Below are 21,431 nucleotides of genomic sequence, written 5' to 3'. Positions count from 1 at the left end.
AACAATATGGAGTTAAAATTTAGATATTTTTTTTTCTCAATGATGTGTTTATTTAGCCCTGAAATTAACACATTCACAAGGGGTTAAATGAGAAAATGCATTCTGCAGTTTGTTATGCAATTTCTCTCGAGCACAGAAATACTCCACATGTGGGTGTAAACTGATGTTTGGTCACAAGGCAGTGTGCAGAAGGGAAGGAACCAGTGGCATAACTAAAGTATTGTGGGCCCGGGTGCAAACTTTTGTTCAGGGCCCCCTGCCCCCTTCCTAAAGTGGATTCTTGATAATGGTGGTTACGGGCACTGAAGTGGTATCTCAGATACTTGAAAGGAATACAGCTTTAATACCCACAACTGCAGTTACCAAGAATACGGTGGTGAATGAGCAGCACAGCATGTAAACAATACTGGGACAGATTACATGATCTGCAGTGGACCCCACACAGCATTGTGTGCTTCACAGTGGACCCCAAACAGTATTATGTGCTCCACAGTGGTCCCCAAACAATATTATATGCTTCATAGTGGACCCCAAACAGCATTATGTGCTCTATAGTGGCCCCCAAACAGTATCACTTGCTCAACAGCGACCCCCCCCCCCCCAAACAGTATTACGTGACCATAGTGGTCGCCAAACTCTATTACGTGCTCCATAGTGGCCCCTAAACAGTATTACATGCTCCACAGTGCCCCCCCACACAGTATTATGTGCTCACCAGTGGCCCTCACACAGTATTATGTGCTCCACAGTGGCCCCCACACAGTATTATGTGCTCACCAGTGGCCCCCACACAATATTATATTCTCACAGTGGTCCCCCCCACACAGTATTATATGCTTCACAGTGGCCCCCACAGAGTATTATGTGCTCACATTGGCCCCCACACAATATTATATTCTCACAGTGGTCCCCCCACACACTATTATATGCTTCACAGTGACCCCCACACAGTATTATGTGCTCACCAGTGGCCCACACAGTATTATGTGCAAACAGTGACCACCCCCCACCAGAGCATGAACCCCACCTTCCCCCTCTTGCTCACACAAAGCTTGCACCCCCACTCCCCCTCTTGCTTACACACAGCCTTCACCCCATTCCCCCCCTCTTGCTCACACACAGTCTGCACCCCATTCCCTCCTCTTGCTCACACATAGCTTGCACCCCCATTCCCCCTCTTGTTCACACACAGCCTGCACCCCCATTACCCCTCTTGTTCAGACACAGCCTACACCCCCATTCTCCCCTCTTGCTGACACACAGCCTGCACCCCCATGTCTCCCTCTTTCTCACATATGTACTCTTCTCTACTCCTTACCTTCCATCAGTCTTGTTCCCAGGAGCTTCAACACTGTTCTATACAATCCAGAATAGCTCTGCTCACATAAGAGTCTGATCACATGGTCATGTCATCAAAGGTCCTTTAGCCCGCTAGGATTTAGCATCTACCACAGGAAGAGCCCCGGAACGGATGCTTAGCCCAGGACAGGTGAGTAGAAGTATTTTTTTTTTTATTTTCAAACACATCCCCTGGGCTGGAATTTAATGGAAAGGGGCCAGTCAGGGGTCTATAGAAGGGATCTATAGTCCATAAACGTGTACAGTCGGGTAGGGGGTGTTACAAACTATTTGTAAATAGTTTTTTTGGTCCCTATAAGGGACATGAACCAGCAATCTTCTGACCATTGGTATTTGGAATAATAGGCATACAGCTCCCTCCCATTGTAGTTGTTTTATCATCCATGCAATCTCCTCCATATTGGGCCTGTCTGCATCCACCTGTGAACATCAGCTATCAGCTAAATATGGCCATTCTTAAATTTATGATTATGTCTCTTTCAGTGTTTTGTGTTTGATTTTAGAATAGGGACTAACAAGACAATGGCCATTTTATGCAGGTTGTAAGCTTGCATATAGTAGCCAAAATATTTACTAATACCTTATGGTTATTAACTCAATTTTTAGAGGATGCAGCCAGACTCTGTTATGGGGTACTTGTGGAGTGTACATGTACACCAATATATGTACACCCATATGTGTGTGCTGGACAACCTGTCTAATCCAAAAGTATGGCCATCACTAATAGACTGTAGGCCAGAATAATATATCTGACAATATCATATGACTTGCATCTTATAAAAGCCTTTTCTGTGTGCATTTGCAACGTTAGACATGGACTATAGGTGTGTGGGTGGAGGTTTTCATCAGTATTTTGCAATTGTGCAGCCTCCACCATATACCACTGTCTGCATCTTGTAGTGAACCATTACTTAACCTGACATCATCTAAATTTGGCCTCTGTCAGTGATAAGGAATCAACAACAAATTATAATAAACAGAGTGCTGACATAAATGTGAACATGTGCCCACAGACAAACATTTTACTAAATACTTTTGTATACTACATTTGGCTTACTTCTCTATTTTTTACATCTTAGGCTGCATGCACACGGAGTTACGCCGGGCTTGTAAAAATCCTCATTCACAGCCATACACGCGAGCGCAGCAGACGGCTCCTGAACACTTTCCATACACTTCAATGGGAGCGCTCGTAACGCCGTAAGAACCAGTAAAAAAAAATTTCATTCTTTTATTGCACTTAGACCTCCTAGGAGTCTTGAACCACGGGGGGTCTGATCACTAATGCAATGCATTATAATGCTAATGCAATACAAAAAAATAGGCATTTGTATCGTAGGCTGCATCAAGCAACATAGCGCCTCAGGAAAGGGTTAACCTCACCTTGGCTGCAATGTATCTATAGCCACAATACACTGAGGATTACTTAAAGAGGACCTTTCATGTCGGCTCTCTTGGTATGTGCCCCAGTGCTGGAGATATCAGTGCCGTTAGTTTCGGCACCAACATCTCCCCACTGTCAAAAGGGTGGGCCTTACAGCCTAGTGTCATTGCTGGGTTGTGAAGACCGCTTCCCCGCACAGTACAAGACTATGTTAAAAACATAGCTGGGAGGGAAGGGGGGAGTGCGATGATGCTAGGCTGCAAGACCTGCCCTGCTGACAGTGGGGAGGTACTGGTGCCAAAACGAACAGCACCAATATCTCCAGCACCGGTGCATATACAGGGAAAATAGAATTACAGCTTTTTAATGGTATATAATACCGCACATTAAAGAGCACTCTACTTTTTTTTTAGAAAACCTACAGTATAAAGTATAGAAACAGACTTAAGGCCTTCCCTTTAAGAAATAGTGAGCACTAGTTGCACATATTAAAAAGGGCTTTCCGGGGAAAAAAAAAAAAAAAGCGTATATATATATATATATATATAATTTATTTATTTTTTTAAAAAAGGTCAGTTAGTGCTATTAATGGGTTCATAAGTACACCCAAATACCTTTAGCAGTACTTTGATTTGATTTCTGGGTTTCTCTGGGAGCTCCTGACATCTTCTGCATTTGCTTACATGGGTAGCTTCCTCTTTGTTTATCCTAAAAGTACCATGATGCATTGCTCTTCACTCATAGCTGACTCACACTACATCCCCCTGTAAAACCTCACTCCCTCTTTCATTGCCTTCCTATTTATCTAACTAGCCTGCCCACTACTAATCATTCCTAACTAACTAACTCAGCATACCCCATTATAATTACTTGGCTTCCTGTCCGAATCTTCTGGGCATGGGAGATCACTAACTTCTTTGCAGCCGGCTCCTTCTCCTCTTCATGTCTACCGGCGCCTGCGTAATAGAAGAGAGGGAGGCTGGCAGATGTCAAGAGGAGGAACTGGGCCCCCTGAAAGAAGTGACGTTCTGTGGCCAGAAGATCCAGACAGGAAGACAGGTAAGTATGATGGGTTTGAAGGGTGAGCAGTATTGGCGACGTTCTATTTCTAGAAACGGGGGAAACAGAAAATGTGCCTTGGGCGGTCACATGACTGCCCCGGCGATCAGGATAAATGTACATTTTTTAAAAAAAGTTTTTTATGTAGATTGTGAACCCCACATAGAGCTCACAATGCACATTTTTTTCCCCTATCAGTATGTCTTCTTTGGAATATGGGATGTAAATCCATGCAAACACGGGGAGAACATACAAACTCCTTGCAGATGTTTTTTTTGCCCTTGGCAGAATTTGAACACCAGAGCCCAGTGCTGCAAGGCTGCAGTGCTAACCACTGAGCCACCGTGTGGCCCCTACATTTTTGGTTTATGTAAGTAAGTTAGTTAGAAGAAGGGAGGGTGGTTTAACTTAGGCTACAAGTATAGTTTTATCCCAGACCACCCCTTTAAGAACCAAATGCAACTATATAACATATGAAAGGTCCATATACATTAGACCTACCACACAGAAAGTGTCACTTGTGTTTTAAATATTGCACACTTACTTGTCTAAGGACTTTTCTGGGAATATGAAAGGTCCTCGACATATCCGGTCGATGAAGTTCAGAGGAACCTTTTGGATTTGTTGGCAGCACAACATGATGAAGTCATATTTGCAGATGAAAAGGTTATTGGCTGTTAATAGAACCACACGTTCCTTTTCATTGTTCCAGTGATCAATTCTGCAGGACATAAAAAAATACATGCATCAGATGAGCACATTTATAAAGTACTACAGGGCAATAACACTATACATGCATTCTGGAGTTTAACCTGAAGGTGGCAGCATTTTGTCAGTCTAAATAACCAGAGGGAAAGAAACTGCATGCCAGCTTTTTAATTTGACATTATGGTGATTATTCATTCTGAAATCTTGTTAAAAAATATCTCCCATCTGGATTATGAACAAAACTGTAAAACCTCACAAGTTTCTGAGAGTGGCTGTCTTCATTTAGAAAGATTCTGACAGCCCCAGAGAACGTGAAAATAGGAGAAAAATATCATGCAAGCAGCTTTTTAACTAGAAAGAAAATTTGAAGAATCCCACACAAATCCAGGCTTTAAATGAGGAGAGAAAGCCTGTACATAAAGCAGGCATACTGACTCCAAAGTGCATTGATACTAGAAGTTCTCCAGCAAAATAATGCAGATGAAAAAGGAGCTGTACTACTATTATTTGGACTACCCTCAACTTTGGAATACTCTGGCTAGTCAATCTTTTATTATTAATCCATGTGCCATTACTGTGAGACACCTTGTATTATGACACCACTACTGTGGCACCCCTAAAGTCAGTACATCTTAACTGTGAATACCGTGATATCAGATAATCAGTTCATAAAGACCCAAGGAGTCAGCATGACATAGCTAAAGGACCTCAATCATTAAGTGATATTGTTACATAACCTAATGTCAGCATAACCCTGTTGTGGGGCCATAATGGTAACATCAACACCAGAGGTATAACAAAACAATCCTGAACACCATGTTCAGAACTTGACGCAGAGTGTTCAGAACTTGATAAGTGTACAATTTTGTGTACATGGATAATGCACACAGTGATTTTACCGTATAGATAATGCACACAGCAGTGTTTAAGTACAGGGATAATGTACACAGTGGTATCACGGTATCAAGATAATACAGATAGTGATGTCATAGTACCAGGATAATACACATAGCGGTGTTACAGTACAGGGATGATGCACACAGTGATATCACAGCACAAAGATAATACACACAAAGATGACATAGTATCAGGATAATGCACACAATGACTTTACAGTACAGATAATGCTCACAGCGGTGTCAAAGTACAGGGATAATGCACATGGTGGTAACACAGTATTAGGATAATGCACATAGAGGTGTGACAGTATCAGGATAATGCACACGGTGGTAACAGTATTAGCATAATGCACACGGTGGTAACACAGTATTAGGATAATGCACACAGCGGTGTCAAAGTACAGGCATAATGCACACAGTGGTAACAGTATTAGGATAATGCACATAGAGGTGTCACAGCAACAGGATAATGCACACAATGATGTCACAGTACAAAGACAATGCACATAGTGGTGTCTTAGTATCAGGATGATGGTGGTGTTACAGTACATACATAATATACACAGTGATATCACAATACAAGGATAACACACACACTTCATCCATCATCAATAATTATCACCAACTGCAACCTATGTCTCTAGTGGAAATGGGCTCCTTTAATTGATGGACCCACGGCAGCAGCGATGTCGGCTATACTGGTAGTTACATGCAGGATTAATGCCAAAAAGACACAAAAACCCCCCAAAACAGCGCCAAGCAACGTTTCTTCCCACTATATCGACAGACTAAACTGTGAGGTTTCATTCAACCTCACAATTGACATTCACTCTGAAATTTCTACATAATCCATCTTGCTAGAACAAGACACGCTAAAGTTCAGAGAGGTAACACACTACAGCTACAGCTTTATAAAATATCATCCTAAAATCTCTGGTACAGGTTTAGCAACACCAGCACACCATTCAAACAGTGTGCTGTTAAACCACAAATCTGTACATGTGAACACACACTTAAATCACAGGAGTGACACAGAATGAAAGGCATATTTCCACTCAATATTGTTTTGGATGTCAGTGATGGTACTCAAACATTATGGGGAACTGTGACTGAAAAGGAGTAGTAAACCTGTTTATAATCATAACGTCTGTAGCATACGCCTTGTTCCCTAGCATGCCAATGACTAATATAGCACATAAAGGTGAGGTAATGGTATCGCTCTACCTCAAAGTTTGTAAAGATCAGTACGTTTGTGAGAAAACAGCAGTCCTAGGTGAATACCAGTGACCTAGTAATGAAATGAAAGTTCAGTCTGCCAACTCTTCTAGCTCTTTTTCTGCTACAGACAGACAGTCATGATATATACGTAATATAAACGATAAAAGGGCATAGGACTATATCAAACCTATATACCTGGCTAGCAGGTGCAGCCTGAAACACATTTCTATTCGAAGGCCAAATCACATCTAAAAACAGTTTTGCTTGCAATTCTCTATGGTCTATTCAGAGTCACACATTCAAGTAACATTGTCTACTGGAGGAAATTGCAAAACCATATAAAGTGCTCAGGTAGAGGATATGTCATACATGTCGTTTATGGAGACAAATCTGTAGCAACAAGTTGCTTTGTTTGTGGTGCTCTTTAGAATGATATATTGTAAAGTCACTAAAGTCAGATATAATATGGTATAGTATATTATGGTACAAATATATCAACTTTTGCCATGAACAGCCATGATTTTTATACTCTACATGAACATGCTCACATGTATAGGCAAACCCCTGAGACTTGGGCATACAGGCATGCATACATTAAACATGCCGGAATTTTGGTGCACTTTGTGTTACACTTTTCATGCCTTGTCCAGCAAGAAGGCTTGGTGTGGAGTTATGAGTACTGCTTTAATGTCTTATAAATATTTTTCGGACTATAAGACGCACCTAGGTTTTAGAGGAGGAAAATAGGGAAAAAAAATTTTGAAGCAAAAAATGGTAAAATATTTAATATATGGGAGTTGTAGTTTTGCAACAGCTGCAAGGCCACATTGACAGGTGACCCTGCAGCTGTACGGGGACGCATAGAGTGTTTTTTCTACTGTTATATATATTCTAGGGAAAGGAGTGATTTAGAACTTTTATTTCATATTTTTATTATATATTTTTAAAGCTTTTTTTTTTTTTTTTTTTACTATTTTATTCCCCCCCCCCCCCCGGGGGCTTGAACCTGCGGTCACTTGATTGCAAGTCCCATAGACGGCAATACAACTGTATTGCCGTCTATGGGACATTCTGTATATTAGTATTACGGCTGGTCATAGACCCAGCCGCAGTACTAATATAGCAGTGACAGGCCTGGGAGCCTCATTAGGCTCCCGGCTGTCACCAGAACAGGTCGGCTCCTGCGATATCGCCGCACAGGAGCCGGCCTGCAACTTTACAGGTATGGGGCCGGTGGGGACCGGCCCCGGGGGAGAAGGCGCCGCCAATCCAGACTAAGACCCGGCATCCGCTGTACTAGAGAGGCGGATGCCGGCGAGGGATAGACGCCATCACAGGTGCCGAGGCCTGAGACATCGCTGCGCTCCTCTGCCCTGCATGAAGCCAGCGGCGGGGGGACGGAGGAGCGGAATACCGTAGCATCGCCCCTGCTGGCTTCATGCAGGGCAGAGGAGCGCAGCGATGTCTCAGGCCCCGGCACCTGCATCTATCCCTCGCTGGCACCCGCCTCTCTATTACAGCGGGTGCCAGGCGCCACATTCGGACTATAAGACGCACCCTTCTTTTCCCCCCAAATTTGGGGGAAAAAAAGTGCGTCTTATAGTCCGAAAAATACGGTACTTATAAATATGTATACTTGTAAATGCCCCTATGAAAGTGACAGCAAATAAGCACTGCAACTTCCAGCCAAAGTCAGGTAAAAACAGCTTATTTGTGGGGGATTACCACAGTTGGACCCCTAGCAATCTAAAACTCATGGCCTATCTTAAGGCAGACTCATGGCCATCTGTTCTGGATCATAGATGGAGTCTCAACAGTGCAGATGGATATGGGTAGTCTTTAAGAAACAACTCCTTTAACATGTATAAACATGTGCATCCCCCAGTCTCTGGAACTCCTTACCAAGACACATAAGACTGACCCCCACAATCACAGGCTTCAAGAAGGCCCTGAAGACTCACCTATTCAGGAAGGCCTACAACCTCCAATAACACTATCACCGCACTGCCATCTGTACAGTCTCCTTCTGTCTCTACCCCCTTCCCTCATAGATTGTAAGTCCTCGCGGGCAGGGCCCTCTACCCCACTGTGCCAGTCGGTCACTGTTAGTATTATATCTACCTGTATATTCTGTGTATTGTATGTAAACCCCCAAATGTAAAGCACCATGGAATTAATGGTGCTATATAAATAAATAATAAGAATGTATACATCTTTTATTTCTGTCTGCAAAGTTCACTGCATACTGCAGGCACTGTTCCTTTAAGAAAAGGGAAAAGCTTCTGGGGATATATTGTGTACAGTGTATCCTTCAACAAGCTGTTCCCTGCCACCTGCTCAGCGCTTTAATTACAAGACGTATCTCCATTCTACACTACAGAGTCAGCTATGGTGGTTCAATGTTTTTGTCATTCTGTTTCTTCAACAGCAACCTACTGGGGATATGTTTAACTAGAAACAAATAGAAAACATGATTCCAGTGCCAGTGAGGAGCTGGCACACAACATTCATTGTGCCAGACCATTTTACAGCAAATAAATTCTTAGTAACAAACAGAAATGAGCACTTCTTGTATTGCAGTGCAATATCCTTGAAGACGTCTGATACAGTACAAGGTGTGGATTTTGCATACGTACTCGTATGTACAGCTGCACTGTGAAAATGTGACACTTACTCTGTTAGCAGCCAGGCACTAGTAACAATTTCCTTCTCCTTTGATAACAGCTGGTTTTTCAAATCTTCAACAGCTTGATCAAAGGCTCCTGGCTAAGAAAGAAAGGCAGGAACATTAAAACAGTGAACAGTCAACTAGGCTTGCCCTAGTTATATCAAGGATTAGATCAGAACATGATCTTCAAGCAACCCTTAAAACGGTTTAGCTCACTTTTCTATAAGAAACATAATTGCCAACAATCTGAATTCATTCTTGGAGGCATAAAATAATGTAAAATCTTTAACTAACTGATAAATCGACCTATGAAATAATAAAGCATTTGTATATACATAGAATATAAAATTAACAGTAGGCAGCTCGTCCTAACAATCTTCCATCAATGACTGTACATGATACATAGCTCTGTTCCCACAACTATTTTTATAATGTAATCTGTGTCTTTAGTTTAGAAGGCAGGAAGAAATGGAATGTTGTTGGCTTGGAAAAACATCTTGTGACTTCGAGACATGGTCCCAACACTGGCAAGCATTGTACTTTGTGTGGATAAATATACATATGTTCATATGAATAGTTATACAACATGTAGGTCTCATCCCAGACGGAGATGACAGGGAGCACAGGAAATTAATCCAGGATTCATTATAATTTGTTCTCATGTTAAAGTGTTTTCCAGGACTTTAATGCTAAGGATAAGTCATCAGATAGGTCTGACTCCTGACACTCCCACTGATCAGTTACTTAAAGGGGCTGTGATACTTCACAACTGGCTTAGCTCCATACATTGTATACTGTAGAGTACCGGAACTGATTTCTATTCACTTTAATGTGAGACAGCTGCAGTACCACAGACAGCCACTACACAGACTGTAGAGATGTGTCTGTTCTACTGTGCAGGAATGTTCAACCAGATGATCAGTGGAGGCTGCAGGTTAGGACCCTTAAGGACTAGTTCACACGGGGCAAGTTGGCAGCGGATTTTGATGCGGAATCCACCTCAAAATCCGCTGCTCCCATTGACTTCAATGGGAGCCTCTCACTTCTTTTTTACGCTAGCTAGTAGCAGAAAAAAGAAGCGAGCTGCCCTATCTTGCCGCGGATCTTCCGGCTAAATCAGCCACGGCGTCCATGTCGCGAGGCTCCGGCCCATTCATTTTGGCCTAATCCATCGCAGAATGCAGCTATGGGATGCCAGTGCACTGCGACAAAATGTGTACTCGCAGAGCCCCGTGTGAACTAGCCCTAACAATCTGACATTGACCTAGCCTAAGGACATATCGTCAATATGAAAGGGAGCCTGTCACCAGGAAAATGCAGTGCAATCTGCAGGCAGTATATTACAGAGTAGATAAATGTATAGATTTGTGGGGAACGATTCAGGATAACTTCTATTTTATGCATTAAAACCTCTGCTCTTTCTTTGCTATGAAGTAAAGGAGGAAGAACTCCCGAAAGCTTCTACTCTATGACTGTGAATACACAAATAGCTGTCAGTTACTGATAGGACCACCTCCTTGACGTTATAGTAAACACAAAGCAGAGATTTCAAAGATTATAGTTCTAAGTTATACATGTGGAGCTGAGAGAAGGACACCCCTGGAACATATATATTGTAAGAAATTCTTCATAACAACCAAGATTAGATATTAATAGCCTTAGGAAAAGTCATCAATATCAATACCAATGTACAGCTCAATAATGTGTATTATGGCTGTGCTGTACTACTGAAGCTCAGCATCCATTCTATGGAAAAGGTATCACTGTCTTGGAGTGACCTATTCAAGCCATAAATGGCTTATGGTGATCATATGTCTTGGAAGTAGTCTAAGATCCAGACAATACAATTCCAGACATTGAAATCTGGTACTAACCTATCAATGTAGAGCCAATCTCCAGCCAGAAAGGAAAACAGAGCTGGTTGGCTTCAGAGAAGGTTTGGTATGGGCAAGTAATTCAGAGGCCCAGACTTGGTACGCAGGCTGCAGGTTTACTTCCTCCTGAACTACTCCATAAGGTCTTACATCAGATGAACACGTAAGCAGGGAGCTTGTTACAATATTGTTAGTTTAAAGAGGATCTTTCATCAGATCGAGCACATGCAGTTTTATATACTGCTGGAAAGCTGACAGTGCGCTGAATTCAGCACACTATCGGCTTCCCCGATCTGTGCCTGGTGTAAAGCGCTATCGGTCCCGGGACCGTAGCGCTTTACAGTCAGAAGGGCGTTTCTGACACTTAGCCAGGGACGCCCTTCTGCCCAGCAGTGCCTATCGCGCTGTACTGTGGAGCGGGGAGGAACGCCTCCTCCCTCTCCTGATAATACTCGTCTATGGACGAGCACTGTGAGCAGAGGGAGGGGGCGTTCCTCCCCGCTAACGTTGTACAGTGCGATAGGCGCTGCTGTGGAGAAGGGCGTCCCTGGCTAACTGTCAGAAACGCCCTTCTGACACTAAAGCGCTACGGTACCGGGACCGATAGCACTTTACACCGGGCACAGATCGGGAAAGCCGACAGTGCGCTGAATTCAGCGCACTGTCAGCTTTCCAGCAGTATATAAAACTGCATGTGCCCGATCTGATGAAAGGTCTTCTTTAAAGGGGTTTTCTGGGATTGGAATAACGATGACCTATCCTTGAAGTACAGCACCATACATTGCAGTGGCACTTCATTTGAACAAGTCTGAGTGCAAAAAAGCCACATAATGAATGAACATAACCTCACTGGTCACCTAAGTAATGCTGATCTGTGGGGGTCCTAGGTATTGGAACCCCACTAATCAAATAAGGATGATCTAACCCAGGGGTAGGGAACCTTCGGCTCTCCAGCTGCTGTGAAACTACAACTCCCATCATGCTCCATTCACTTCCATGGGAGTTCCAAGAACAGCAGAGCAAGTATGCATGCTGGGAGTTGTAGTTTTGCAACAGCTGGAGAGCCGTACGTTCCCTACCCCTGATCTAACCTAAGGATAGGTCATGACTATTGAACTCATTTATTATAGCACTCAGTATCACTGGAGGAAAGTAGGGTGTATCTGGGTGGAGAGGAGTCCGAGAGCTGCCAGGAGAAATTGGACAGGAGTTAAGACAGTCCTGCAGCTCACAGGAAGTCAGACAAAGCTGAAAGAGTGGCATCCTTTCTACGGAGGAGAAAAGCTCTGGAGTGGTAGTAAGACTAGGAACCTGTGGCCCATAGTGAAAGGTTTCAAAATGCATGGATGTAACTGAGCGAAGATTAAACACACCGTGCTACTAGAATATTGCTGGTGAGCTAACATTATACAACCAAAAAAAAAACCACAAAACTTGTACAGTACTTCATTGTCAATGATGGCAGCAGCAGATAATATAAACTACATATTTGTTTTACCCTGGCAACAAAGAACTTTCTCATGATAGATAGCTGGCTGGAATGGGCTTCTGAGTCCTGTGGCTTGTTCGTCTCCTCTTGAGCTTGTTTACTTTTGGTGTCCTGGTTGGTTTCTGAAGCAGGATCTTGTGCTCCGAGTGCCACTGAACGAAAGTCTCCCCCTTTCTCAGGCTCAGCCATTTCTGAAAACTAAGTAATAAAAAAAAGAAATCATCTCAGCACTATAACTATCTACAGAGGCTAGCAGTTACAGCCGCTCAACACATGAAGAAGACACGTGGAGATGACCTGAGCGAGTGTTATAAAAATATCAGCTCTCTCTAATTTTCCATATTACCCATAGTTCTAGAGAACAATGGAGCACAGTCTGACACACCCAGGTCTCAGGGAAACTATAAAAGTCAGTGTATATTTGTGTGCTGAAGGCGTTCACCTTGGAAAAAAGTTTTTTTCACGTCTAGTTGACTATGCACAGTAGCAGAGCTACCTTCATGGCTTTGTTGCAGCTTTAGATTGGATTGCTCCCGTATACTGAATAATTCATTTTCTAACAGAAAATAAATCTACAATACATGACACATGCCTGCGGCTATTAAACTTAGTGTATACAATACCAAAGCTAAACAGAATACAGTGGTATTTTTATATTTTTACATTAGGGTCCTCATGTATTGAAGTCTATCAAGTCATTGTTACCAATGTTTGCACTCAAAGTGCACTATAAGAATCTGAAAAAAGCTCATACCATAGTGGCAATGCTTTGTTCAGTACTACATACACCAGCAACATCGCTTGTAGATAATACACCGGAGTTAAAGCACAGTATGCAACTTCCTGTGATGTATACGTCTGCCAGTTAAGTCCTGCTGCAAAACAAAAGTGTATATCAAACAGGACTTTTTTTGGAAAATGCATTTGTATTGGAAGCTATAGACTGTATTTTGGATGCTGCGCTGCCCAGGAACAGGTTTGGCATATGCACACTCTATACAAGCAAAGTGGAAAAGAAAAAACAAAGCAACCCTCATGGGGCATGGGGTGAGTGCCAGCAACAAAACTTGTAGATAACCAAATGCAAGAAAGGGTGTGAAGAAAAGTTGCGGTGAAGATAAACTTGTGTTTATTAGCCCATATTCTGTGGGTTTTTTTAGTTCTCCATTTGGACATTTTTACATTTATAGTAGAGGGGACAAGTTAAGTTCTAGGTGTTTCAGTACTGTTTGTGCGCTGCTTAAAATTCAAGAACATTAGGGAGAGGAGAAAGACTTTCAGGGATCATTTCTATAGTTCTTAACATTAGGGAGAGGAACATTTTTGACGTACTAAGGCTAGTTCACATATGTGCTGAAGTTCTAGTTGGAGACTCTGTTGCCGAAACCGCTGAAAATTGGTGGAGAGAAAAGTCCTACATTGACTTTATAGTCAATGAGATCCATTGGTCTCCGTGTGTAACCACTGCTTTAGCAGTCCGGCTCTCGACAGACCTGAATGGTGGAGAGTCTGGTATTAGTGAGAACATAGCTTAAAGAGAACCTCTCACTGCCCCCGGCTACTTTAAACTGCTCCCATATCGCTGTAGATGCTGTTAGCATAATAGAAACCAAACCTTTCTTATGTTTCAGAGTCCCAGGGATGCAGAGAAAAAGCACTTTTATTCTTTATTCAAATGAGGATCTTGTAGCACAGGGGGAGTTTTCTTCTGCTACCTAGCACTGCCTCATCATCACTAAATACGCCCATCCTGCATTCAGCTTCTCTTCCTGGGCAGTGAGAGGATTAACTGACATTGGGAGAATCAAATCACACTGGATCAACTCACACTGCCCAGGGGGAAGAGCTTAATGTAGGAAGGGAGTGTTTACTGATGATACCGCACTGCACAGTAATAGAAAACTCCCCCTGTGCTCCTAGATCCTCAATTGAATCAAGAATAATGGTACTTTAGCTCTGCATCCCTGGGGCTCTGAAACTTTAGAAAGGTATTGTTTTTATTCTGCTAACAGCATCTACAGCACCATGGGAGTGGTTTAAAGTAGCTAGGGAGGTGATAGACTCCCTTTAAACGTGCCTTTAACTGTTTTTTCCCTCTCTTGCTTTTCAAAAGTTGCCAAGGATGAGTGTGTGTTTCAGAAGCAACCCCTTTTTGACTTTATAATAAACCAAGCAGTTGATAAATATAATGTATATAACATTGGCTGTTTTAGATAGTGGATGCAGATGTTTGGATCTTACCTTACTGATGTCCTATTGTATAAGCTCATACACCAGAGAGCGATTCTCAATCACTACTGTCGAGAGAAAAGAGCAATAAATACAATAAATCAGTAGCCATTACATGCCTGCTTATGCAGATCTGGGGATATAATTTGTCTTGGGATTTGGATTTAAAAGCTAAAAGATACAAAGCTTCAGCTAAGTGAGACAAGTGCGCTCAAGGGTCCGTGTCTGGTTTTAGAAATTGTTAATTTAATTATGCTTAAGAGACTTCCTCCTCGCTAAGCAGCTTCAGGCATAATTATCTATGGCTATTTGGAATTTCTGAATACCGGTCTTGGTGTAACAAATGTCTTTATCCAAATTTCCTGCTGGACACAAAGGCACCTCACAAATAGCAATAAAAAATGGTATATATTACATATACATATCTCTCAAATAGTAATTTTTGATCATTTTATTGCAATATATATATTATACACACATACATGGAAACAGCAGCCATGTACACATAATATATTAAATACAGGAAGAAGGGAGGGTGTATGGGAGGGTCATAAATTAACCCTGGCCTGATGTCTTCTGATGCCAGTCTTCTCGGCAGCCACTGTGCCTCAGTATTTGAAGATGGTGGCACCAGTCCCCCAAAAGCCTCAGCTCTCACTAATTCTACCATTAGGAGAGCAGTGGTTCTCTGCCATGGTATGTACCCCATGAGACTGACCAGCATTTCCCCAGTAGTTGATACCTTTTTAATGGCTAATAAAAATGATGACAGATTTCAAGCTTTCCAGACTGCTAAGTTTCTTCATCAGGCATTCTATGACATAATTTCTGAAGACATGCAAATTTATAACATTTTTGTTAGTCATTAAAAAGGTATCAACTACTAAAGACTCAATCTTTATATCATATCCACTGGCAAAGATATGGTGCAAAGATATATTTCAGCAAATCTCCTGAATACATGTAGCAAAGGTTGCGAACCACTGTTGTAGAAGAATGACAAAAACCTGAGCTTAAAGTGGTTGCTCAAGAGTGGAAATTGGTTGTCTATCCTTAGGGTCCATTTACATGGAGTTTTTTGGCGCTGATTTTGACACTTATTCCACATCAGAATCCACGTGGAAAAAAAGCCATTGAAGGAGAAAAAGGAACCCATTGAAGTCAATGGGAGGCTTTTTTTCTACGTGGATTCTGACGAAGATTCAGCATCAAAATCAGTGCCAAAACTCCGTGTGAATGGACCCTTCCATTCACACAGAGTTTTTTGGCGCTGATTTTGACGCTGAATCCGCATCAGAATACACTTGGGAAAAACGCCTCCCCATAGAGTTCTATAAGTTCTGCTTGCTTTATTTTTCCACTCGCAGAATTTTACCGCTAGCGGAAAAAAAAAGTTTCCTTCAGGCGGATTCTGCCTGCAAAAACCAACGCAGTCAATGGAAGGCGGAAAATCCACATCTCTGATTTGGCTAGCGTTTTTTCAAGGTGCTGGAGGAAAAAAAATCAAAAACTAAAAAAGTCTCAAAAAACACTCCAAAAACCGATACAAAAAACAATTTCCTAATTCCTGAAGTGGATTTTTTCCTTGCCAAAATACTCAGTGTGAATGGACCCTTATTAGGGCTAGTTCACATGGGGTCCTGCGTGAACACATTCTGTCACGGCGGGCTGCGATGGGATGCCGGGCAGTGCACTGGCATATCGTCGTATCTTTCCGCTCCGGATTAGGCCCAAATGAATGGGCCTATTCCGGAGGGTGGTGTCGCGAGGCGGATTCAGCCGCGGAATCCGCCTGAAGAAAGGGCAGCTCGCTTCTTTTTTCTGTGAGCAGGAACAAACTGCTCACGGAAAAAGGAAATGACCGGCTCCCATTGATTTCAGTGGGAAGCGGCAGGATTTTGAAGCGGATTCCGTATCAAAATCTGGACCATTTTGCCCTGTATGAACTAGCCTTTAGGATGTTCTTTTCTGAACCAGGACAGTACTGTATGTTGGTCCAGTGTGCATCAGCGTACTTTTGTTTCACTACTTTATGTAGGAAGGCATGCTGTGTAATCCTATCCTAAGATTCTATTCGTTGGTACAATGAGTCATTAAGAATCCATGTGGCACCCTGCGGTACTGTACATTTTAGGCTCGAGGACTTCAATAGTTGGAAAATTTCAGGCTCATACCACACATATCTATGAAGGTTGCTCTCTATTCAGGTCTATCTGAGCTGTCGGTTCATGGAGTGATCTCATTTACGGTACTGCTTTGACGATCCCTGTTACTTTCATGTGACCTGTTTGTTATTGTGTAGAACTACAATGTGTTGTCAAGAAGATCATCAAAAACAGTGCAAGCTTACTGTCAGTCTTTAACCTTGTTCATGGATTGGGCAACTGACAATAGGACTGTCTAAAAGTCTTTAAAAAAAAAAAAAAAAAAAAAAATCAATGATGGAAAATTCATTCTAAGCACAATTCAAAACACAACACAAAAAAGTCAACATAAGCCTAGTAGCATCCAACATACAAGTACAGCAGATGTGGGCTGGGACAAAATATATGGACTAGGAGCTGCACGTCCATAATTAAGCATCTTCTGTCAGTCCCTACCTGGAATAAAATGTATCCTACTTTGTAGTGGTCGTAGATTTCAGTCATCACTTACACCAGAATACTCGTGTACACAACAATAAATTTACAGGGGCTAATAGCCTCGGCTCACCCCTTCTTGGAAAGTGGCGTCACAAACACATACAGTAAATTGCAATTTATTAAAAAAAAAAAAAGTGGCATAGGGAGATAAAAAATCTCCTCATTAGGCTATGCTCACATGGAATTTTTTGCAGGCTGAAAAAAAATCTGCTTCATGTATTAAAACTTTCTTTTTGAGATTTTTTTTTACATGATGCGTTTTGTTTTTTTTATTGCGTTTATTTGCTCCAGTGCACTGTATGGATCTGGAAATGTCACCTCTGAAGAACGCATGTGCACATCGCCTACAACTGGAGAAAACCATTTCTGTAAGGCCTGGTTCACATCTGCGTCGGTAATCCGTTCAGGGGATTCCGCGTGGGGACCCCTCCGAACGGACTACCAAAGACATTGGCAAGTGGTGTACTGTGAAAGCACACGGACCACATAAACTATAATGGGGTCCATGTGCTTTCGGCTAGTCATTTTTTGGACCAGATTCTGAGGTGGCCTCAGCGTCAAAATCCAGTCCAAAAATCCCTGTGTGAACCCAGCCTTACTGACTCCTATTGAAATAAATTGGAGGCGTTTTTTGACATGGACCGCACATCTTAGTATTATACATTGTTCTAAGTCTCTCAGCTAAACTGTCAGGAAGGCCCTTCTGCTAATGGGCAGAGATCGGTAATGGCACCGATATCTCCAGCCCTGGGGCACATAACGGGAAAGCCAAAGGGCGCTGAATTCAGTGCACTGTCACCTTTCTAGTGGTATATAAAACCACATGTGCCTGAAGACATGAAAGGTCCTATTAAACTTAAAAATAACTGAAACCGACCATCAATCTGGATACGGGCGGTATCACACCTGTGCCCGTGTCCGCTTTAGGCAATCCTGCTGGGTTTCTGTCTTCTGCCCGAGAAACTGGACAGGGGACGGAAACCTGGCAGTCAGTTTTCAAACCCATTCAATTAAATGGGTTTGTAAAGTGACCGCCCATGAGCGTTTTTAGCCTGTCCGCGGCAAAACCGTTTTTTTTTTTTTTTTTTTTTTTTTTTTTATAACCGGAGAAAAAGTCTGATTTTGCGTTCGGTAAAAAAAAAAAAAAAAAAAAAAGTTTCGCCACAGAGAGGCACAAAATGCTCACAGGCGGTCACTTTGCAAACCCGTTTAAGTGAATGGGTTTGAAAACTGACTGCCAGGTTTCCGACCCCTGACCAGTTTCTCGGGGCAGAAGATGGAATCCCGCAGGATTGCCTAAAGTGGACACGGACGTAGGTGTGAATCCGCCCTAAGTAATATGATTTTGTGCACATCAGTTATTTTCGGTTCGTTTATTACATTACGTGAAAGACTTTGCTTGCAGTTTCGTTCGGACCGCACACATCTGTCCCAGAACTGCTATTACAACCCAGTTTACTAGTAAAAATTCCTGCCTAACCCAGTTTAATTGAAACATAATTTGCTCCAGTAAACATTCCCCATAAAGTTCTAGGACAGAGCTCAGCAACCTTTCACATACCAGCTGCTGTCGAACTACAACTCCCAGCATGTTATAGCCATTTCTATGGGACTTCCAAGAACAGCAGAGTAAGCATACATGCTGGGAGTTGTAGTGTCACAGAAGCTGGAGTGCCGAGGGTTTCTTACCCCCTGTACAAGATTTGGAGGTGCCTACAAAGGGTGTCAGGATGTCATTGAAGTGTAGATGGGTTGGGCTGGACAGTGTACAGCATGGCTCCTCTGTACAGTGGATGCCTGGCTCTTCACAGGTTAGTCACATACAGCAGGAAGTGTCTTAAACATAGATTTGTATCCATTTTGCTGAGAGACAGGCACATGTTTTACACCATGATGGTGGTTGTGGGTGTATAAACAACCTGACTGGTTTCCCTTAAGTGTAATTGTACTTTCCCTCCATCGCACCCAGCACCCATCCTTGTGTCCCCACATATCCCTATATACTGCTGGAAGCAGCGGGCACAGCTGGCAATGGCTGCAGTAATGAAGGCTCCCTGACTGAGGAGGGTGTGGCATGATGAAGTTGTTTTCTAAGTTTCTCAACTTCCCTATGAGAGCATTACACGGAGCAGCCATGACAGCACTGTCTTCTAGTACACAGCCTGCACTTCCTGTGTATAACATGCAGTTCTTGCCCCCTCATAGTGTAAGGTAGCAGCGGTCCCCGTCTTACCGGAGTCTTACAGCTGGAGGTCCCCGGGTCACCTCGTCGTCCTCCCTGCTGTGACTGACTGCAGGCAGATGATCTGAGTGACTACACCTCCCGGCCGCCCCTGCTATTAGGAAGTGCGAGGCTCTGCCGTTAAAGTGGTAGTTCTGGTTCTCTCCATAGTGACCGCTCTGTGGTGTCAGCAGCTGTGCACACTGAGCGTTACATAGGTGTATGCAGAGATGGACAGGAATAGTTTAGTCACAATAACAAGCTATTATAACCGCCTCATGTATCCCTGGAGAGCCGGAGCCAGCAGAGAACTTTCATTTCCTAGCCTGCCCTGGAAAAATTACATTTAACCCCTTATTTACACTGTGGGGAAAGTGAAAAAAAAAAAGTTTTTTTTTTCTCTTTAATACTGTAGTACTCTATTTTTTCTAATATGCAAATTCACACTAAAAGTATTAGACTGGCTTCTCTGTTTTCTTTCAGTTGTTACATAATGGAACACATTTACTAAAGTGTTTGTTCCTGGAATCATATCCTACTAATATTATAAATGTGAAAGTTTGTGTGTTTGTTCCTCAATCACGCAAAAACCGCTGAAATTCAATTAAATTTGGCACATAGATTGTAACCTGGATTAAAACATCAGATACTTAATATCCTGGTAAATGACATGGCTTCACGACTGTTATGAATTTATATTCACAATACTATATTACCCAGCTCTTTCCAGCAGCTTATCAAGCCAGCAAACCCTCAGTTCATTCTGTACATGCATTTGCATATTATCTGATCTGCTCCAGGCGATACGATGACACACTGGATGGGAAAACACCTTTATGCCGCGGCCCCATGGGACGTAAACGCCGCGATTTGCAGTGCAAGCAAAGGAGATGGGATTCATGCGAATCCCATCCCCACTTTGTGGAAGAAATCGCAACGTAGAACGCTGCGATTTGCAAAGCCGTGGCGGCTTTGCAAATCGCAACATGTCAATTATATCTTCGGAAAAGCTGGTGGCTTACCTATAGATATAATGTTAAGAGAAAGTCAGTAGAGGAAAACTCTGAACTTTCTCTTAAAAGCACTGCAGAAAGTACCACAATGTGTTCACCCAGCGGTTCTTTCTGCAGCGCTTTAGCACTGCGATTATGGCCCGTGGGGCCTTAGCCTTAATCCAAATTGGCAGTTCGCTACTATGCTGGGAAAAAGAAAATCTAATTTGTTGCAAAATTCTAAAACAACAACAGCTACGAATGTAGCCAGAAGCCAGAAACCAGTTCTTCTCAAGTGGAGCTAACGGGGATCATTGGCGCCAACAACACGCACATTATATGGTGTCCCAGTGAGCTGCCGGAACAATCATGGGCACAGCACGAGGAATGAGTTCAGTGGCAGGCCAGCTTAGCAGCTGCAGAAACGCCAGAGCAGGTGGATCATCGATGCCAACAACACACTCATCATATGGCATCCCAGTGAGCTACTGAGATGCCAGAACAATCACGAGCACAGCGCAAGAAACGAGTTTAGTGGCAGGCCAGCTTGACAGCTGCCGAAACAGGCAGATCATCAACACCAACAACACGCTCATTACATGGCTTTCCAGCTAGCTGCTGAGATGCCGGGACAATCACAGGCACAACGTGAGGAACAAGTTCAGCAGCAGGACAGCTTAAGAGCTGTC

General features: G+C 42.8%; 1 protein-coding gene across 2 annotated transcripts in view; it reads right to left on the bottom strand.

Moving 5' to 3' along the window:
• Positions 1-19,961, bottom strand: part of TPRG1 (tumor protein p63 regulated 1) — a 65,114-nt gene extending 45,153 nt beyond the window's left edge. The window contains exons 1-5 of one of the 2 annotated variants that reach the window (XM_075268544.1): positions 19,763-19,961; positions 14,900-14,955; positions 12,668-12,856; positions 9,302-9,393; positions 4,347-4,523 (exon numbers count right to left, since the gene is read on the bottom strand). In XM_075268544.1, the coding sequence (XP_075124645.1) occupies positions 4,347-4,523; positions 9,302-9,393; positions 12,668-12,847 (449 nt within the window). In that variant the 5' untranslated portion in view covers positions 12,848-12,856; positions 14,900-14,955; positions 19,763-19,961. The remainder of the gene's footprint in view (positions 1-4,346; positions 4,524-9,301; positions 9,394-12,667; positions 12,857-14,899; positions 14,956-19,762) is intronic. The other variant, XM_075268545.1, reaches the window with a different exon arrangement.
• Positions 19,962-21,431: the final 1,470 nt, after the last annotated feature.

The sequence above is a fragment of the Leptodactylus fuscus genome, chromosome 3 (assembly GCF_031893055.1).
Source record: "Leptodactylus fuscus isolate aLepFus1 chromosome 3, aLepFus1.hap2, whole genome shotgun sequence".
Classification (NCBI taxonomy): Eukaryota; Metazoa; Chordata; class Amphibia; order Anura; family Leptodactylidae; genus Leptodactylus; species Leptodactylus fuscus.
This window is presented reverse-complemented; position numbering and strand designations above follow the sequence as displayed.